The 21,009-nt window shown below is 43.3% G+C and overlaps 2 protein-coding genes across 4 annotated transcripts; one reads left to right on the top strand and one right to left on the bottom strand.

Annotated features, from left to right (window-relative positions):
• The first annotated feature begins 2,309 nt into the window (after nt 1-2,309).
• LOC133887939 (ABC transporter B family member 29, chloroplastic) lies at nt 2,310-11,141 on the top strand. Of its 3 annotated transcripts, XM_062327964.1 has the most exons (10): nt 2,312-3,060; nt 3,641-3,727; nt 3,813-3,920; nt 4,014-4,280; nt 4,763-4,846; nt 5,199-5,415; nt 5,576-5,661; nt 10,122-10,309; nt 10,470-10,605; nt 10,722-11,137. In XM_062327964.1, exons 1-10 carry the CDS (start codon nt 2,416-2,418, stop codon nt 10,869-10,871), a joined length of 1,968 nt encoding a protein of 655 aa, XP_062183948.1. In that variant the 5' UTR covers nt 2,312-2,415; the 3' UTR covers nt 10,872-11,137. The 3 variants fall into 3 exon arrangements, with proteins under 3 accessions (XP_062183949.1, XP_062183948.1, XP_062183950.1); XM_062327965.1 differs by lacking the exon at nt 4,763-4,846 and having other exon boundaries at nt 2,310-3,060; nt 10,722-11,141; XM_062327966.1 differs by lacking the exons at nt 3,641-3,727; nt 3,813-3,920 and having other exon boundaries at nt 10,722-11,138.
• Nucleotides 11,142-11,450: 309 nt separating this feature from the next.
• Nucleotides 11,451-19,552, bottom strand: LOC133887938 (protein transport protein SEC23 D-like). The gene is made up of 14 exons (XM_062327963.1): nt 19,131-19,552; nt 18,992-19,051; nt 18,317-18,370; nt 18,040-18,212; nt 17,734-17,923; nt 17,450-17,595; nt 17,224-17,378; nt 16,144-16,225; nt 15,934-16,049; nt 14,574-14,666; nt 14,132-14,255; nt 12,903-13,174; nt 12,102-12,313; nt 11,451-12,007 (listed from the first exon to the last, which is right to left on the bottom strand). Exons 1-14 carry the CDS (start codon nt 19,462-19,464, stop codon nt 11,796-11,798), a joined length of 2,223 nt encoding a protein of 740 aa, XP_062183947.1. The 5' UTR covers nt 19,465-19,552; the 3' UTR covers nt 11,451-11,795.
• Between the last annotated feature and the right edge of the window lie 1,457 nt (nt 19,553-21,009).

The following is a 21,009-nucleotide window of genomic DNA, read 5'->3' as shown; positions in this document are numbered from 1 at the left end:
AGATTCTGTTAGGGCTATGATGGATGTTGCACTCTTTGATCATGATAACCCAATCACAGATTGGTTCGATGGATCAATGTCTGAATCACAGCCGGTTCTTGATGAGGAAGACAACCTTCTCGTTAGCTACAATGTGAGATAGGGAAGCTAGTCTTCCTAGAAAGAGGAAGTGAGGTGATGGTGCAAATAATAAAAGGACAAGGAAGCAAGTGAATAGGGATGTGGAGGATGAATATGATGGAAGTGAGAGTGACATGGAGACTCAATACTACATTGAAATAGAGGACATCAACTCCAGCGATGATGAGGTCCATGAGGATAAAGCTTGTGGCGATGGCGGCTCAGATGATGGCGAAGGAGAAGCCCTTGGTGAACCAACAGAGCAAACAAGTGAATGGCTTATTACTTGTGTTTGTGTGGCTGATTGCTATTGCTCAACCAATTTTTTATGTACATGTGCTGATTCTATATGTGGATTGATGTGTGTGTTAGGCCATCTCCAACAGTTACCTCAAAATTTCATTCTCTATAATACTATTATATCATCCACTATCACTATTACAATACTTTTTTTTTCAAACCATCTCCAACAGATACTCCATACACCCACTCCACTTCTTCTCTCTCCTATATTATAATATTTTCCTTCAACTACCTTCCTCGTTCTCTTCTCTCTTATATTTTCCGCCGTCCTCTATCTCTTCTTCTTCGGTGCCCTCCCCCTCCCGAGCCTCCCCCTCCATCCGCCTCCCCCTCCCTCCGCCTCCCAATCCTCCGCCTCCCTCCCCCTCCCCGCGCCTCCCCCTCCGGAGCCTCCACCTCCCTCCGGTGACTCCGCCTGCCTCCGGTCCTCCACCTCCGGTGACTCTGCCTCCCCCTCCCTCGGCCTCCCTCCACCTCCCGGGCCTCCCCTCCCTCGGCCTCCCTTCCCCTCTGGCGCCTCCCCCTTCGCCTCCCGTGCCTCCCCTTCCCTCCGCCTCCCCCTCCGGTGACTCCGCCTCCCCCTCCCGAGCCTCCCCCTTCCCCGCACCTCTCTCCGCCTCCCTTCCCCTCCGGCACCTCCCCCTCCGGCGGCCTCCCCCTCCGGCTACATGCACTCCCGGTCCTCCACCTCCGGCTGTGTGCACGGACGCCCCTCCCCCTCTGGCGCCTCAACCACCGTGGCCTCCTCCATCCGCTTCCCCCTCTGCCCGCGCGACTCTGGACTTCCTCCAGTTGGCGGGAGCAGCGGCCGTTGGGTGCCACGTGCGCAGGAACAGTGATGTCGAAGCTCGGCGACGCCGGCAATTTTGAGGTGAGCAAAACGGCCGCGGCTTCCCTGTAGACGTGGATAGCGACTCCGTTGGAGGCGTTTCCCGGGTGACGCCGAGCGGCATCCGACGTTGATGCCGCTCAGGACTGGGATGAAGATGCTGTTGGAGATGGCCTTAGGTGAGGACAGTGCTACTCGGCCTGTAAGAGCTGTAGATAAAGGACTTTGGACATACAAAGTCTTCTAGGTGAAGTCATATTCTTGCTGTATTTTTTTTTTCCAAACTGAATTTGTGCTCATTGTAAAAGAAAATGATTCATGCTACAGGTATCAAGAAGTAGGATAGCACCAGAAAACTGCTGGATCAAACTATTTTTGGCATGCCAATCCAGAATCAAGACTTTAGAGTAATGTACGCTTGGACATTGGACTAACTAGTTCATGGTTGTCTGCTTGGACATTGGACCTTTTGTTTACTTCTGGATAGGGATTTGAAGGCTTGAAGCCTTATTAGACTAATGTATGCAATATGCACAAATTGCAAGCCTGTAACTTGTATTTGCATGGAGTCATGGATTGTTTAGGGATTTGGAGGTTGAATGCCTAATCGTATTATGCGTACTTGCGTAGGCTGGAGCCTTGAAGGCTTGAACAAGGCACCCTTGAACAATGGGCTATTGTTTGTCTGTATGCATGTGAACTCCGTAGATTCAATGATAGAGAAGTAATTTAACAAGATTGTTAATCTGTTATGTGTTTGTTCATGTTATATTTGATAGTTTTTGGGGAAAAATGATAAAACTTTGTTTGACGTAGATTTTCTTTTGTTGATTCCCGAAATTTCGATCGATTTTCGTTCAAAAATTTTGGTTCAAATTTCGGGTATTTTTGGGTCATCTTTTTAAACGTGTTTGTTTTTTTCGGACCGAGAAAAAACGAAAATCGCCTAAAATCGGTACTTTCGGTCCTACTGTAGGTCCCTTTTTTTAAAGGAAAATTCCGAAATTTTTTTCCCTTGGCACTACTCGTCACGGCTAAGCCTAACTGCCTTCACGGTGCTCCGCGCGCAGATAACTCCCGAGCCCCACTTGGCATGGACGGTGGTGGCACTGAGTCGTTCTGCTTCCGCCTTTCCGGGTCCTCTCCCCGCACCTTCGCGTCGCATGGCCGCATGCCACGCGGCGCCGCGACCGCGAGCTCTCGCCATGGCGACGGCTCCGCCTCACCCTACCATCTCCTCCCAAACCCTAACCTTGACGCCACGAAGCCGCGGAGGCGTAGCCCACGCGCGGACTCTAGTTCTGGCCCCGACACACGCGGCGGCGCGCGCCCTCCGCGTCCGCGCCTCCGCGACCGTCTCGCCGCGTCCGCAGTCTCCCCTCGCCGAGGTCTTCCCCTACGTCGCGGCCGAGTGGGAGACCATAGCGAAGGGCTGGGCGTGCGCCGCCGCCGCCGTGTACTGCCTCTCGCGCGCGGTGCCCGCCGCGGGGCGCCTGCCGCGCGCGCTCGCCGCCTGCGGGGAAGGGATTGCGGGCGGGGGCGCGGCGGTTGAGGTGGTGGCGAGGGGCGGGCTCACGCTCGCTGCATTCGTCTCCGCGCGCGCCGCAGCGGCGTACGCGCAACAGGCGTTGCTCTGGGAGGCGGCGCTGCGGGCAGGGGGGCGGCTGCGGGAACGCGCCTTCGAGCGGCTGCTGGCCCGCGACCTCGCGTTCTTCGAGGGAAGAGGAGGGGTGGCCGCCGGCGACGTCGCGCACCGGATCACCGACGAGGCGGATGATGTTGCGGACGCCGTGTACTCTGTGCTCAACGTGAGGTTCCTGATCTCCTGGAGCCTTTGCATTTCTTCCTTGGTTTTGTTTTTTTTTTTTTTTTTTGCGAGAGCTTCCTTGGTTTTGTTGTTAATTGACTCATTTGAGTGGAGGAGCAAACATTAGTGGAAATGCCTGCTTAAATTTGTAGGTTCCTTACTTGCTTGATGGATATCAATTTCGTGAAATGTAGGTTAGCTGTTTGTGGAAATGTCCGCTGAGCAGTTAGTATAATTTTTTATAAGATGTGGCCTTCAGGCCTTGCTTATAATCTTGTTTTGTCACAGTCCTTAGTACATACTGACTGAAAGTTTGAACTTTCCGGATTTTCGTTTTTCCCAGACCCCTACATGTTACCGGCTGGTTCCGGGTCAAATTTGCACCAAATTTGATTGATACATTCTACAACTTTCAACTCGAAACAACATATCTTGTCAACTTCTTTTAAAATCATGGAAGAACATCTCGAAATAACACACCTTATTTTTGCTGCTGTAATGGTAACATGCCGGTTCCCACCAGTTGTACCAACGATTGGTATGCTGCCATGCATGGGTTCTCACTTCTAGTTTTGACGCAGACCATTGTGCCGACAAGCTTGCAGTTGATAACAATGGGTATTCAGATGGTGACAATCAATCCCCTGCTCTCATTGCTTGCAGCAGCGGTACCCAAGCTCACAGTTCATATTGTTGTTTCATAGTCACTTTATGTATACTATGTTTAATTTTCTCTGTCCATTGTATGAACAGGTAATTCCATGTATGAGTCTTGTCATATTAAGTCTTGGTAAAAGACTTCGACAAATATCCAAGGAGGCGCATCTTAGCCTCGCCATGCTTGCAGCCTATCTCAATGATGTCTGGTTTTGTTGCAGTTGTTAGCTCGCTTACAAAAAGCACACAGCTATGCAGGGTTTGTTATTTACAACTTTGCATGATTTTCCTTTTTAGGTAGTTCCGTCGATGCTCACTGTGAAGGCAAACAATGGGGAGCACAAGGAGATATTGAGATTCCAAAAGCTAGCTCTTGCCAATCTAAAGAATAATTTGGGTAAGAAGAAGATGAAGACTCTTATACCTCAGGCTGTTCGAGCAGCATACATTGGAGGCCTGCTAGTGCTCTGCGCCGGGTCAATATTGGTTTCAGGCGCCTCCTTTGATGCTGAGAGCTTTCTGTCTTTCCTGACAGCACTTTCTCTGGTTGTGGAACCTATTCAGGTCAGTTGACCATTTACGTTAATTAATTTCCTGTTGTACATGCTATTTCCTCACCCTTTCTTTTTCCTTGTATGACAAGTTACACTACCCTATTTCAACACAAAATAGATAAACCATCTATTATTTATGCCAATAAAGATAATTTCTGGATTGTAAAAATGGATTAATGGACTTGAAGTGCCTCTTATGGACACTGATCCCCTTTCTCCTCCCCGTTGATGCATTCAGCATCTTCACCCCTAGACTTTTTATCCTGAAGAGGGATTATGAAAGGGTGCTTGCATTGTAAGATGAAGAAACATCTATTATGTTATTGTTTCAGTCGCTGTATATTCAAGCAAACTTAAAAAAAAAAATAGAAAAAAATATAACATTAAATTTACCTTTGTTCCTATTCTTTTCTTGCATGTGGTCATGCACCACTTTTTTGCATGAAGAACAATATAGTTTTAGTTCTAATTGCAATTTGTTCGAATGCATAGGATTTAGGGAAGGCATACAATGAATATAAGCAAGGCGAACCTGCGTTAGAACGCATATTTGATCTTATGAGGTTCATTCCTGAGGTACCCACTATTTCTTGTTTCTTATCGGTTAATTTTGGTTAACCTACAAGAAGGGTAATGGGTAAGTCATAAGTATATTAATAAACTTTTAAAGAAAATTGCTGCGTGTCCTCTTTCAGTATTTTCCTTTACATAAGATGACCGGATGGCTTTTAGTTATCTTTTGCTAGCAGAGAAGGTGCTTGAGGCCACAAAGAAAAGGATTTGATGGAATGAAGTCAACAGTACACTTTTGAGAAAATATAATTTGTTCAAGAATGTGCTTAGTTTCGATACACTTATCCAGGAAAATGTTAGGACCTTGTTTGTTCTGTCTGTGACGAGTCACTTCCTGCTTTCTGGGCGTTTGTAGGTGAGGGATAAGCCAAGTGCGGTTTACTTACAATGTGTTAAGGGAGATATTAAGTTCCATGATGTTACATTTAGATATGTTGATGGCATGCCTCCAGTAGCAGATGGCATGGATCTTCATATCAGACCGGGAGAAACTATTGCTTTTGTTGGACCTTCTGGTGGAGGCAAAACTACTCTTGCCAAATTACTCCTCCGTCTTTATCATCCACAAAGTGGTATTGAACTAAACACCATGAAATACAATACATATTTTGTAGAAGTCCTTGTACATGTCGGTGCCTTTTAGCTTAAGCTCAAGATATCACATTCCCTTTTTTTGGTTATTTAAACTGCATAGTTTCTTAAAGGATGGAAATTGGTTTGCTTTCCTTTTAGGGTATATACTTGTGGACGACCATGATATTCAGGACATTCAATTGCAATGCTTGAGGACACATATTGCTTTTGTTTCACAGGACGCGGTAAGTACTTGTGTATGCATCATTTCCCCTCTCAATTTTCACCTCCTCAAATGTTGTAACCTTCCCAGATTAGGTCCTGCTAAATGCACAGACACTGGACACTTGGAATCTGATTGAGATCTAAGTGTCGGATTTGGAAAAGAAAATTTAGATATGTGAAATACAACTCGGAATTTGATATGAGTGTCAGAATCAAACTCAGATTCGAGTGTCCCGTTTGGAAAAAAAAAATAGACACGGATGTCCAGTAACACTGTAGCTAGAATAACAATATTCTTTTTAACTATAATGACTGTTTGAGTGATTGTAGATAAGATCTATGTTATGCTAATCTTCTCAAATGTTGTAACCTTCCCAGATTAGGTCCTGCTAAATGCACAGACACGGGACAACTTGACAGTGTTATTGGACACTTGGAATCCGATTGAGATCTAAGTGTCGGATTCAGAAAAGAAAATTTAGATATGTGAAATACAACTCGGAATTTGATATAAGTGTCGGAATCGAACTCAGGTTCGAGTGTCCCGTTTGGAAAAAAAAAATTGTGGATGTCCAATAACATTGTAGCTAGAATAACAATATTCTTTTTAACTATAATCACTGCTTGAGTGATTGTAGATAAGATCGATGTTATGCTAATCTCCTCAAATGCTGTAACCTTCCCAGATTAGGTCCTGCTAAATGCACAGACACGGGACAGCTTGACAGTGTTACTGGACACTTGGAATCCGATTGAGATCTAAGTGTCGGATTCAGAAAAGAAAATTTAGATATGTAAAATACAACTCGGAATTTGATATAAGTGTCAGAATCGAACTCAGATTCGAGTGTCCCGTTTGGCAAAAAAAAAAAAAAAAGACACGGATGTCCAGTAACATTGCAACTAGAATAACAATATTCTTTTTAACTATAATGATTGTTTGAGTGATTGTAGATCAGATCGATGTTATGCAAATCTCCTCAAATGCTGTAACCTTCCCAGATTAGGTCCTACTAAATGCACAGGCACGAGACAACTTGACAATGTTATTGGACACTCGGAATCCAATTAAGATCGAAGTGTCGGATTCGGAAAAGAAAATTTAGACATGTGAAATACAACTTGAAATTTAATGAGCGTCGGAATCGAACTCGGATTCGAGGTGTCCCATTTGGCAAAAAAAAAAAAGGACACGGATGTCCAGTAACACTGTAGCTAGAATAACAATATTCTTTTTAACTATAATGACTGTTTGAGTGATTGTAGATAAGATCGATGTTATGCTAATCTCCTCAAATGTTGTAACCTTCCCAGATTAGGTCCTTTTGCTAAATGCACGGGCACGAGACAGCTAGAATGACAATATTCTTTGGGCCATTTGCATTTTTGCCATCGATTTGAATCGTTATTGTACGTTTGCATTAAAATAAAAGTGCTAACTGCAAATTTGCCACTAGAATTGCTAGGAACCCTCGAACCTGCCATCCAAATAACGGACGCAACTAGCGTCGTTCACATGCCACGACTGCCCCCTCCCTTTCTCTCCTCCCAATCAGCACACCGACGGCACGCCGCCCGACATGCTCCTCCCTGACACTATGCGCTGCCACCCACACTCACCTGGACGCGCTCCTCCAGATCCGGAGCTCTGTCCGCGCCATTGCGCTGGTGGTGCTCCTTGTCTCCACCCTCGGCCGCTGTCGGTGACATGGGAACCAGGGGTCCCCGAGTCCCGAGGCCAGCAGAATGCCACATGGCGCCATCCCTCGGGGACTATCTCCCCGAGGCTCGAGAAGTCAAGTTCCGGGAGAGGGCGCTCGGGGCCATGAACAATGGTCCCCGAGTACCCGAGTTCTCCGAGGACCCGAGAAGTCAAGTTCCGGGAGAGGGCGCTCGGGGTCATGAACAGTGACCCCCGAGTACCCAAGTTCCCCGAGGACCCGAGAAGTCACGGTTCCGAGAGAGAGCGCTCGGAGCCATGAACAGTAGTCCCCGAGTACCCTAGTTCCTCGAGGACCCGAGAAGACAAGTTCCGGAAGAGGGCGCTCGGGACCATGAACAGTGGTCCCCGAGTACCCGAGAAGATAAGTTCCGGGAGGTGACGCTTGGGGCCATGAACAGTGGTCCCCCGAGCACCCACAGTTCCCCGAGGATCCGAGCAGAGACATATCCGGGAGAGGGCGCTCGGGGCCATGTACAGTGGTCCCCGAGCACCCACAGTTCCCCGAGGACCTGAGAAGCCCTTTGCCGGTGGACCCCACAGGGGCTCTACGATGAAGTGTCAATCGGTGGAAGGCTCGATGCTGCATTTAAGAGGGAGTGTGGTCTGTCACTTCCAACCACTCCCCCCACGCCTGTCGTACTGAGTACGCCAGCCCCTGCCACTGTCTGGTAGGGGCGTGGGGTCATTTAATGCGACGGGTCCCATTGCACGTCACCCTGCGGGGCCCATTAAGGAAACGACTGGGAGATGTCGTCGCTAGGCTCGAGGCATATCGCCTGCCCCCTGCTGTGTCAGGCCAGCTCTGACTGAGCGAGCACGCGGGGTTGTTCGGTAGCTGCCCGGTGGGTCCCCCCACTGCACCAGCTGAAAGTAAGCGTAATGAGCGACAAGACCGGCCGAGGGCGGATTTGCCACCCCTGTAACATCAAGCTGCAACCCCATGATGGTTTCTTTCCATTTATGGCTCATGGGAACTCGTGCCCTCCTTTCTGGGCACGCCAAGCCTCCCCGGCGGTATAAAAGAGGAGGTGCACCCCGGAAGAGAAGAGGCCAGAGACTCAGACAAGCGAAGGAGGTGAAGAAGCATACGACGCACAAGTCTGAGAAGCTCAAAGAGATCGGCACTTGAAGACCGAAGCTCTAGACTTAGACAGAAAACATTGTAACACAAGAGATCCACAGAGAGGCATTCCCAGAGCATTAATAGCATACACACAGGAGTAGTGTATTACGCTTCGTGCGGCCCGAACCTGTCTAAAATCCCTCGAGCATTTACTCACACTAGCAGTCGATCATCCGTCCCGCCTACATCTCATATACTCGCATTTAATTCACGTACGAGGTAGATTCAGAATCATCTCCCCGGCCGAATCTCAAAGGGAGTCCCCCAGGATCCCCGTTTGAGGAGTTCATCCTCCGACAGCGGCGGTAGGGAAGAACCCAGCGTGCGGTCAACCTCGCTGTAGATACGAGGCAGATAGCCAGCGGGGAGGATGAGAGGCGGTGTCGTGAAGGGGCGCTGTGAGGGCGGCCCGCACCACGATGACCTCGCCCGGAGCACACGGAGGGGCGCGGAACGCGGCAACATCGTCGGTAGCCACGCCGTCGGGAGCTACCGCCTTCATCTTGCATCCGGACGAGGGCAGGGACCCCACCGTCGCCCAGGCCGTACTCGGTCATGCGCCACCCCTCCATGCTGCTCTCGACGCGGGTGGGAGAGCTCGGTCAATGGGGCCGACAGCGCACAGGGGGTCAGGAAGCCACGCTGATCGGCGAGGTGAAAGGGGCTGCCGATTGCTGGCGAGGTGAAGGGGGCCGACGGTGCTCTGCGCAGGCTAGCTCGCCTGGGAGCATGGGGTCGGGAGGCCGCGCTGATCGGCGAGGCGAAGGGGTCAGGGGAGAAGAGAGAAGGGGCGATTTTGTCATTCCACGTCATGTGGTTTTTGTTTTTTCATTTTTGGTTTTATTTTTGCGAAGAAAAGCAACCTGAACTAACGCTTTAGCAAAAGCAGTGGCAAACAGAACCAATATCTGGACGGACCAGTGGCAAATTTGTGGTTCACATTTTTATAATGGCAAATCTGCAGTTGAGGCTCCAACTAGTGGCAAATATGCCAAAAAAAAACTTGAATGACTGCTTTAGCAAAAGCAGTGGCAAACAGAACCAATATCTGGACGGACCAGTGGCAAATTTGTGGTTCACATTTTTATAATGGCAAATCTGCAGTTGAGGCTCCAACTAGTGGCAAATATGCCAAAAAAAAACTTGAATGACTGTTTGAGTGATTGTAGATCAGATCGATGTTATGCTAGTGTCAAATCTGTGTAGTGACAGTCAAACTTTTTACCTAAACAACGGTATCCTTGCCGGCGGCATCTTAGGTTAGATCATTGTATCATGTTAATAAGCAGAGCTCCTGCTTCTTGTTCAAAAAGAAAAAGAAAGTCTTATAGGGTCACAATCGATGCAGTGGTCCATTATACTAAGTGGTTCTAGTGCTTGATCATAAATTGTACGTTCAGACATGGAACTCACAAGTTTTCCATCTTGGTAAATGCAGTTTATAGTATCACATTCTGTGTTTTAACAATATTTTGCTTACCTTTCTATGCACTTGTAAAGGAAAATTAGTTTAGTAGTGCTTGGTAGTCAACACAAAATTGATTCTAAGGATCTTTATGTTTTGCATGCGGGACTGTGTACATTTTCCACTATCATTGTGTACTTGCATTATTCACTTCATACTTATTTCATAGATGCTATTTTCTGGGACAATTGCTGAAAATATTGCTTATAGAGACCCTTTGGGAGATATTAATATGACTAGGGTTAAGTATGCCGCTAAGATTGCCAATGCTGAGGAGTTCATTAAGATACTGCCAGAAGGATATGATTCAAATGTAGGACAGAGAGGTTCTAGTTTGAGCGGCGGGCAGAAGCAAAGGTAAAATACTCCCTTTTAAAAGTACCTTCTTAACTTGCATTACAAGCTGAAACAAGTGGAACATTGTGATCATACACTATCTTGTAGCGATTTTTTTCTGAGTTTGTCTTAATATTTCATGAAATCCATTTATTTATGCAGTGCACATTTTTACCCGCAGGTTATCCATTGCCAGGGCAATCTATCAGAACTCTTCCATACTGATAATGGATGAAGCAACTTCTGCTTTGGACATCAGGTCTGAGCTCCAACTAAAAGAAGCACTGAGGAATCTAATGACAAAGCAGACAGTAACTGTAAGTTTTTTTTTTCAATTTATGTGTGTGGTTTCTCCGTTCTTGGACACATCTCTTGTCATCCTTTCCACTATCAATATTTTGCTAAGTGACTTCCTTACTGTGACTGAATACAGGTTCTCATCATTGCTCATCGACAGGAAATGGTCCTAATGGCTGACAGAATCGTTTCGCTAGAAGGTGGTAAATTGCGAGAGATCACAAAGTCGGCTTTCTTGTCTCAGGGCGGCTGCTTCCGCTTACCGAAAATCACCAGTCCAAATTAGGGTGAGATTTGATATGGTAATGATAGGTTCTCTCCAGAAGATACGCATAATGGCGGACGGGTCGCATTTCATGCTGGAGCCCCCCTCCCCCCCTACCTTGGAGTCTTGGAGCCGTGTTTCATGGACGCGCATCCTCTGACTTTGCTCCACAAAGTCACCGTAATGCACAGTAATCTGAGTCTGTATGAACAGTACTCTACCATTATTTACAGTAGAGATTTTACTGTTTATAGAGGTACTGTAGCACATAATCTGATACATCCGTTCCAGATTTAACAGTTCAAAAATGCAAATGTTACAGTACATTCGTTCCAGAAGACTAGCTCTGATAATATTGACAGATTTGTTAGCATGAAACACGGAATCATATCCTTTGACTTTACTTCAGAGTTTTAATAAATTATCCAAACATGTAGAGCACAGCCTTCTTTTTTTTTTTTACCTCGTCTCCTTTTCTATATACATGTAGCTGTATGGGCCTTCTTTGAGCGCCCTGCCCAAATTACGGTATTCAATATGGATTATTATTTAGCGTATGCTGCCACTCAGTCATATACAAATCCAAATTGGTCCGGTCCAGAAACTCCGAATCAGGTAGCAAACATAACAACAGAGGTAGCGACAGGAACAAAGTAATAGAAAGTAGCATTGTCCGAGAAAAAAAATCAGTACATTACAATGGTGAACGCTGAAAATGTCATGAAAATGTGTTCGAAGCGATGTACAAACATGTAGCGAATGAGTATTAGAAATGCCAGTCTTAAGTACAATCCAACCATACTCAAGAATCCACACTTGCAATCAGTTCATGTGACATTGTAGCGCATCCTAGTTCAGGAAATCCAGAATTCACCTGGCTTTCCAGTAAAAACTGGCAAACGGCATTCACAAACACTGCATTCATGAGATAGGTGAGACGAATCCTTATATGCCATGCTCTGCTACTTTGCTTCTAACCTCGTCAAGGTATGAACTGAAACCTGTGGAGCTTGCTAACTGGGAAGCATCCAGGATCTGATCCTCAATAAGGTATTTCTCCAATGCTGTAGTGTCATCATGTGCTCCATGAATCAAAATGAGTTTGGGTGTTATATTCCTTTCTTGCTTTAATCTATCGATTGTTGATCTTAGTAGACCTGCAACATCATTTCATTTTTAGGATACAATGGTAGGATAATGACTTCGTGAGCGTGCATGATGAGCGAAAGAGACTGAAGATGCTGGACTCACAATCACGTGGAGGAGGAAAAGGGATTGTGGCACCAGCAGTAGGCGAGTAATACACCAGAAGATCAATATATGCGTCAAGAAGAAATATTGGGCTCTCACTGGTAAATACAGTACGACTTAGCGATTGATGCACTTCTGCTTCTACATCAAGGGAGGAGTATGAAATCAGGGTAGGCCAAATAGCCTGCCGAAGAGAAGCTGGCTCCAGTGCACTGTCAAGAGAACAGATGTAAAAAATTATTGAATAATCTAATGTGAATTGAAATCAAGCTTAGATATTCCCATACTAACCACCACAAATTGGATTACCAAAAGCTCGACTGAGATGAAAAAGGAAAAAGAAATTTCGGTAACCAAACAGTTAAAAAAATTGAACAAATTTTCTAGTCAAATAAGGAGATCAGTCACCTATGATCCACGGAAATACTGATGTATGTATACTTTGGTTCAACTGCCACCCACGACATAATTCAAACTTCATCCATTCTGCTGTATCGTATGCAAGCTTACATATAATGCCTATACAATGTGCCTCCACATTTACTGAGTTGTGTTTGCCATACATAGGTATCCAGATTGAAATATATAACACCATAATTGTAGAGCTCATAAAAAATAAAGCAATGAGAAACCTCGATTTTGAAAGTTTTTGCAGCCCACGGGTATTGAGAGCATGTGTTCAAAAGCTTCATTCATCTTAGAAACAAGCTCACTTTAAGCTCAATAAACTTCATGAACTCATCATTTATTCTAGCTAGTGACTTAGTTTTAACAATTCCATGGTATGAAGACACACATTACCTGAAGAGGCATTGCAAATATGTCCGATAGTCTGGATGAATACCTTCACTGTTGACTTGAAGCAGGGGGCTTAATAGAATAGCATATACAAACCGTGACAGAGGCTGCAGTTGTGAGCAGTGTGTGAAATCAACATCAATATCATAAATTTCAGTACCACCTCCAGATCTAACGTTCTTGTATGCCTTGTTGTACTGAGCAATGGCAACCACCAACCAGTCTTGGAGCAACAGCCTTGCTTCTAGCTCATCACTTAAAGAAGCCAAAATAACCTGAAAAATGAACTATGTTCAAGTCTGAAACAGAATGATCTCCTGTGCAACCACCCTTTTGCAGTTTAGATTATATATATATATATATATATATATATATATATATATATATATATATATATATATATCATGTATCTTGTTATAAACAACTCAACATAAAAAAATAGGTGTGTCAATCATAAACACCTTTCCTGTTTGCTTAGTCAGCAAGCTGGATTTTGTACCCGAAAAGGCATATCGATGATCAGAATGACAGGTGAATCAAGTAATCACCACAAGATACAGTATGTCCCCTTCAGGGCGGTATTGGCAAATGAGATGATTTAGAGAGAATTTAAACCAAGATAGGATTCCTTGGCTTGAATTATGGATAACTTTCACTCTTTAGTCTTTACCAAGACGGTATAACACTGACGAAATTCAGATCTCTTCTTGCATATTAACACAAAGTCTGACAATGCATTATAGAGGAACTCAAAATTTGCTGGATTAGACCAAATTACACTGCACCGCCTGGTTACCAACTGTTCTCGGTGGCAAAGTTTTACTACGGTGACAACAGATAGTGCTTTAAACAATACACGCACTTTCTACTTAAGTGCAACAAAATTAGCCTAGGCTACTAGACTATTGAACAACAAATGTAAAGCCTAGTTAATTATTTTTTTGGTTTATTCATCCTGACTCTATGTGAAGCCCAAGCCTGGCAGAACAATCTTAGGTACATACATTGAGGGCCCAAGACCCAAGCTTAAACCTGGCCAAAAAAACCTGAAAATTTTGAGCCAGAAAACCTGACAAGCAGGCCACGGCAAACAGGACAGTATAATATGAGAGCCAGGTGAGAGCATGTTTTCTAATAACTCCTTGTGTGAAGTGCAGTATGCCCATCAATCAAAATTGTGTACTTATGACAAAACTTGTGCTGGATTAACAAAATATAGATAAAGGTTGCACCTGGTGTACCAGTATTGTCAAAACAACATCTGGATCAACAAAATCGTAAAGGTCCCAGATATTAGCAGTTGTGTTGTACTGGATAGTCCGGACTCTTAGCCTCCTTTGCAATGAGTATTTAGATCTGGACAAGGTGCATTTACATTACAAAATATATCATCACCCATATCTTTGTATATTAAACTGCTGCTAGAATGTCACATCTTCAAGATAACAATTAAAAAGGCCTAACATCACAGAACTATATTTGTCAACACTGAAAGATGGACATCTCTCACATAAGAAAACTACAGCAGGGAGTCGCATAAGCTTGAGAAGATTTGAGCATACTATATAGTTTTGGCACTGAAATGAGTAAAACCATAAAATATACATTACGAAATACAAATTGTAAGGAAAAGCGGTACTTTAATCACCGATCACAGGCTGTAAACAAATGTACCTGCTACCAGAATTTGAGACATCTGATGTATCACCATGGTGCACAAGCACTGTGTACTTGAATGCAATTTGAAGAATAGGATGGCTCGACTTACTGCAGACGAAAAAATGATGCTCTAAGAATTTAGAAGATAATTTGTGCTTTTGCAGAAAAAATTAAACTGTTAAGCTGAAGATTTATATTGATTTTTTGTGACAATTGTAGTAGGATCGTAGCCATATGGCTGCACAGCTAGCTGTTTACTTCTTTATATTAACAGTTAAATTTTGTTTCTAGCACAATTTTGTAGTACTTGCAGTTAACCATTATAAGATGTTTCTTAGACAGTTTTGTCTCATTTTTCTAAGACGTATATACATAGTATAGTTACTTAGCGTCCTCATAGGAAATATCCTATTATGCTCTGTTTCTTATTGTATGGACTCTTTAAAAATCCCAATGTCATAATGATGCTGGAAGATAGAATAGAAGGCTATATTCTTCTCATTTTCACTTATTAACATTGGAATTTCTAGTGTATGATTCTTATTGTTTGGACACTTTTTAAATCTCGAATGTCACAATGATGCTGGAACATCAAATAGAACGTTATATGCTTCTCATATCCACCTATTAATATGGAATTTTAAGTTTATTTTCTTTTCCTGAGATAATTTTTAGGTTCGTCATCTGATTAGTGCGCTCCCCGAATTCACCAATTGATTTGAAATATTGCGTACAAAAAGAAAGGTATCCAAAAAAGATGCGTCACATGTGGAAAAGTTTGGCAAGAAATTATGTGTATGATATGTGAGACATAGGGAGAAGAAATTGTGGCACGTCATTGGCAAGAAACCAAACATTGGCCACATAAGCCAATATTTTCCACATTTTTATGGACTTGATCAATCTAATACAAGTGAGATAGAATTCGACCTTTCTGGTTTCAGCTATGGATAAGGGAGATGCAGAACTTCATCATGGTTCATTATTGTGACAACAAATTGGTTTATATTTTCCATCTAGGCCAGACACGATTAAACATGATATTTTGGCCTAAATTCAACTCACTGATAACCTCAATAGAGACTTGACATATGAAATCGATTAGGACTGGAATGGAGATGGGCTTAGGTCCATTGGCAGTTCTAGGTCATGCCAGCTAGTAAGGAAAGATCTGATTTTCTGATAAAACAATCTAGAAACAATTCGGCACGACTAATTACTGCTAACAATCAAAGCTGCATAATAAAATAAGTTTCTATTTGTGGGAGCAAAGAAGGAAAATTCTGTATTGCTTCTAGTCGAATAAAACATATGTTAGATAAACCTATGTAAAGCATATAATCTGGGAAAGGTTGGAAAATAGAATGTTTGTTACCTGGAAAAACGAGAATCCTTTTCAAACTCAAAGTCATAACTGTATGTAGCAAAAGAATCACAACAATTTATGTGCTGAACATGCATGTATTGAGGATCTGAGAAGAAATGGCCGTACTGTTGAACATAAATCAAACAAAACAAACATATCAGCAACAGTAACATATAAAGAAGCTGATGTATATATTTACATATCCCTCAGAGTATTTACAGAATTAGCAATCTTGAACTGTGACGATGTTCTCAATCGCATCACACATCCAAAAGCGTATGGACAGCTCAACATTTTGTATCTGCGAAAGAAGGCATATGAAAATCACAATACTGCAGTACTGCTTTACAGCTACTTCCTCCTTTACATGATATAAGACAGTATTTGATTGTTATCTCGCTTCAAAATATAAGGCCCTACGAGAATCAAGGGTTCCCCATCCATGGTAGCATTGAGTGATTAATTCCACCTTTTCAATTGGGGTGGGCATGTCAGCTTATTACTTGTATCACCTCGGTTTCACCATTCCTTAATCAAAAGCGGAATGGTGTCTTGTATTATGAAATGGAAGGAGTATATATGGCATGTTTGGTTTCCTTACCCACTAGCCTTGCTTGGCAAGGTTTGGCAAGGTTAGGAGAGCCAATTTGGCTCTGCCTCAAAAGCAAGAAAATCCTAGCTCACCTTGCTCAAATATAAACCAAACATGATTGCTTGCACTCTAACCTTGCTAGGCAAGACTAGGCAAGGGTGGGCAAGAAAACCAAGCATACCCATAATAACCAGTGCATGTGAAGAATATGCAGAATATATTCTGAATTTTGAACATAGACGCATGTATGATCTTATTTCCTTGTACCAGTTACCTATCTTATAACCCCAAAACCTGCAGTTTTTAGCACGGGTATTTGGGTAGTACACAACCAACACTGAAATATACATGGGATTGTTTGGGTTTAAGCAAATCCAAAATGATTCAATACTAAAACAATGATAATGTAGTAAGAGAACCCGCTGCCCAACCAACACTGAAATATACATGGGATTGTTTGGGTTTAAGTAAATCCAACATGATTCAGTACTAAAACAATGATAATGTAGTAAGCAAGTTTTTGATAATCTATTGCTAAAACACTCTTTCCACAACAGAATATAGGAAGAATATTATGAACTTTAGTTATCCAATAAATCTGATTGTCCTACACAGATGACGCAATAAATCACCGAAATATGTTTTACTTGAAGTGATATGCTGACTGCTGAACAAACAAGATACAAAAAGATGGTGATTGAACTTACATATCTTGTGGAAGTGTTGATTCATCTGTACTTGAATACAGAAACAATGATCCACCACTCTCAACACTCAGAACTTTCAGGGATGTAAGATCAGTGTATTCATTTGTAATTGCAAAAAGGTCCACGCAGACACCTGCTTGAACAGCACTAGTAGCCTGTGATATGCCAATCAGATATATTCTAAAAAATTCCCATAATCTATTGGCTAATCTTTACGCAAACCTACCAGATTTTTGTAGAAACTTGTCTGCTCTTGAAGCAATATATGATCAGCATCCCCAGATTTACCAGCATTGCGGTCCACATAGCTTGTTGTATCTAGTTGACCAGCCCCATAATTCGGTGGACCGGATAAAAATGCAAATATCCTAGCTGTTTTTTGAAATTATCAGGACAATGAACTATAGAAAGCAACGTCAAGTACCACAGACCCACACAGTTATATAGCCTTCAAACAGTAGTCTTGAAATAAAACAACAAAACATTAGTGTACTCAAGGCATTAACATACCAAGCTCGAATGCATTTCCATACTCTAAACTTAGGTAGTTGACAAGAGCATCCAATGCTACACCAAAGCCACGGGTGGTCTGATGTAATACATGATCATGTTCTTCTGATGTGTTTGCTGCTACTTCCCAGGAAGACATCGGTTTAATTGTTTCAAGTGCTTCAGCAATGCAATCTTTGCAGCTATCAATCTGTTAAGATGTAACTTGACATTAGCACATACAAGAGAGATGAATATTCTGGTAACACAAGCCAGAGACAAATACAAATAAGGAAAAGGCTGTAGTTGACAGTGAAATATACATACAGGAGCCAAAAATGAACAAAGTGGCATGACATCTTCAAGGTTGGCATGTAAGGCACCATCAGAATCAGGAGGGATAAAAACATTCTTCACAATAGGAATTGGACCTTGAACATCATATAATCCAATCTTGCTGCTAAATGTCAAAAGTCCAAATAATGATCCTGGCGAAAGAGCTGCATGGGATCAAAAGATCAGTGTACATATAGTTGTATGAAAAGCTACGTGTATTATGACTTCAACAAAATATTTGCTCCGAGAACTTGAGACTGGAACTCACCTTCAAGAGCTGCTAGAAGAGCACTTTTGACTAGCTCCAAAAACTCCTCTGAAGCTAAATGCAATATGAATTAAAAAAATATCAGAAACAGGACAGCTTTATCAAATATGAGACGAAAGGTCTGGGGGGAGATATCACAGGGGATGTCCTCCCAAATAAATGCTTATAGACATCGTGAAGATTCATTCGACAGATAACATAATTGCAACTTAAGCTATCTTAGCTAAACAAATTCAGGCTAAACATTTCAATGACTACGGATACCAATAATCGCTAATCAGGCACCATTTTATCGGAAAACAAATTCCATCAAGCAAAGGGAATTCTGAAGCTAGTCTTCACCATAATGCTGCAATGCTGTTATCCTTTTACAGTTAAAAGCAAGCAACCACATACCCACAAGTGCCATAAACAATTAAACAGTAAACCCGTGATAATATCAATCACTCTTGGACTGAAATATCAAGACATGAGCACAGCAGGTGTCATTGAGTATCTAATTTATGGCACCCCTCTTCAGGCACTCAGTCTATTCATACCTGGGCCATATTTAGCAAGCTTAAAGCATTAGCAGTTCATTTCCATATATGGACAAAGCTGTGTGTACTGGTCACAAAAATGCTATGCTAGAGCCAAACATGTACAGCTTAAGGCGAAGGACCGGTGAGATCTTACAGGACAAGTCGATAGCAGCCACGTACACCGGCGTCGTCGCCGCCACGTCGCCCTCCTCCCCTGCAAAAGTCGACCACCACCACATCATCGCACCGCACCGCGACCACAATGCATCAGATCAAAACGGCGAGACCCGTACCTGGAACGAGGAGGTCTACGAACGCGGAGCGCATCTCGGGCGGGTCGTGCCCGCCGTCGCGGGCGTAGCGCGCGGCGGCGTCGGCGGGGAGGTCGTTCTCGGCGGAGCAGATGGCGCAGGTCCACGACCAGCGGCTGAGCGGGCAGAGGATGGTGAAGTAGGCGAAGCAGGACTCGCAGCGCGGGAGGAGGTGACCCTCGTCGCCGGTGGCCGGCGGGGACCCGCGCTCGTCGGCGGCGGAGAAGGGTGTGACGGCGACGCCCCACGGCATGCCGCAGGTGTCGTGGAGCGCGGACTCGGAGGGGAAGCAGGCGAGGCTCGCGCGCACCGCCATTGCCGACGCGCGGATTTGTGGTTCGGATCTGGTGGTGTGTCGAGAGATCTGAGGGAAGATGTGCAGTGAGCGCTGGGCGGTCAGCTTACATATTACAGATTATAAAACAAACAAACTAGATGCTAGAAGTTGGATTTTAAATTTAGATATTAAATTGTAAAAATTTACCAATTCATCTTCTATCAGTTTATACAAATTATATAATCTACCTTTTATAATCTAGCTTTATAATATAATTTTTATAATCACAACCTACGAGCTATTTTTTTATAATTAGCCGTTGAAACAAACAGGCCTTAATTTAATCTTTGTGGGATTTCGTTTGGGACTGGTAATACACGGTAACTGATCAGGGTCTTTTAGGACTGGTAATACACGGCAACTGATCAGGAGCGTCCAATTAATCTTACACTGGCAACAAGAGGGATTAACCAAAATCATCTTGTCATGGACATGGTGTGGTACTGGATAGCATCACAGTGTTTGTTAATATCTTATTTAAAAAAAACTAGAAATACCCTTAAAAATAGAAATGTATGTGAATCGATCTGTACAATTGTCAGTATAAGTGGATCCAAGCCTCTTACCTAAATGCAACTAGAAGCCTCTCAAACCCCCTCCCAAAAGAGAAAAAGAAAAAATAAGGAGAAATAATAAAAGAGAGCCTTCTACTTGGTGACCCTAACTTCACCATTAGTTGTCAGCCTAAACTTAGTAAAATTCAAAAGACTTATATCCAGGAAATCCGTTTTTAAAAAGAGAAATGCACTTCCCGCGGAGGGTACGGCCAAGCTATAATGAACCAAGTTCATTGGATCCACATCATGACATAGTACAATTTGTTTTTAGTTTTTTAGTATTTTTGTTCAGCCTTCCCTTCAAAAGGAAAAAGAAGAAGAAAGGAGCATCGTTTAGTTCCAATACAAGACACGGCCAAGCTATAATGAACCGAGTTCATTGGATCCACATCATACATAGTACAATTTTTTTTTTAGTTTTTTTAGTACTTTTGTTCAGCCTTCCCTTCAAAAGAAAAAAGGAGAAGAAAAGGAGCATCATTTAGTTCCAATACCAGAAGGGAAGATTATGTCATGATGATTTGGCAAAGCTGCCTACGACCAATGATAAATATCTCAAAGTTTGAAGTGAAATTCCCAAGTAACTGCATAACCAACGCGGCAATACTCATCTCTCCATCTCCATGTATCTAGGATACTCATGTTCACACAAACGCTCCAAGGAATGGGAGATTGTGCAGCAAACCTCTCTCCATTATACATTTTCTTTCCACGATCTTGCTCCAGTATTGGGAAATTATGAACATTTTCTTTCCACGGTCTTGTTCCAGTATTGGAAAATTATGAACTTATATATATCATGGTTAGAAAAATTGAACAGTTTTTGTGACTGCAACTGTTCCTAATGTAGAAACATCCTTGTTCTTACGCGCTTTTTAACCAACCTAAGCACAGTCCGATTCAGCCCAAACACAACTCAACACGAGCACAAATAGATATGGGCCGTGTAGAGTCTATGAGACTTGAC

This window comes from Phragmites australis, chromosome 13 (assembly GCF_958298935.1).
Source record: "Phragmites australis chromosome 13, lpPhrAust1.1, whole genome shotgun sequence".
NCBI lineage: Eukaryota > Viridiplantae > Streptophyta > Magnoliopsida > Poales > Poaceae > Phragmites > Phragmites australis.
This window is presented reverse-complemented; position numbering and strand designations above follow the sequence as displayed.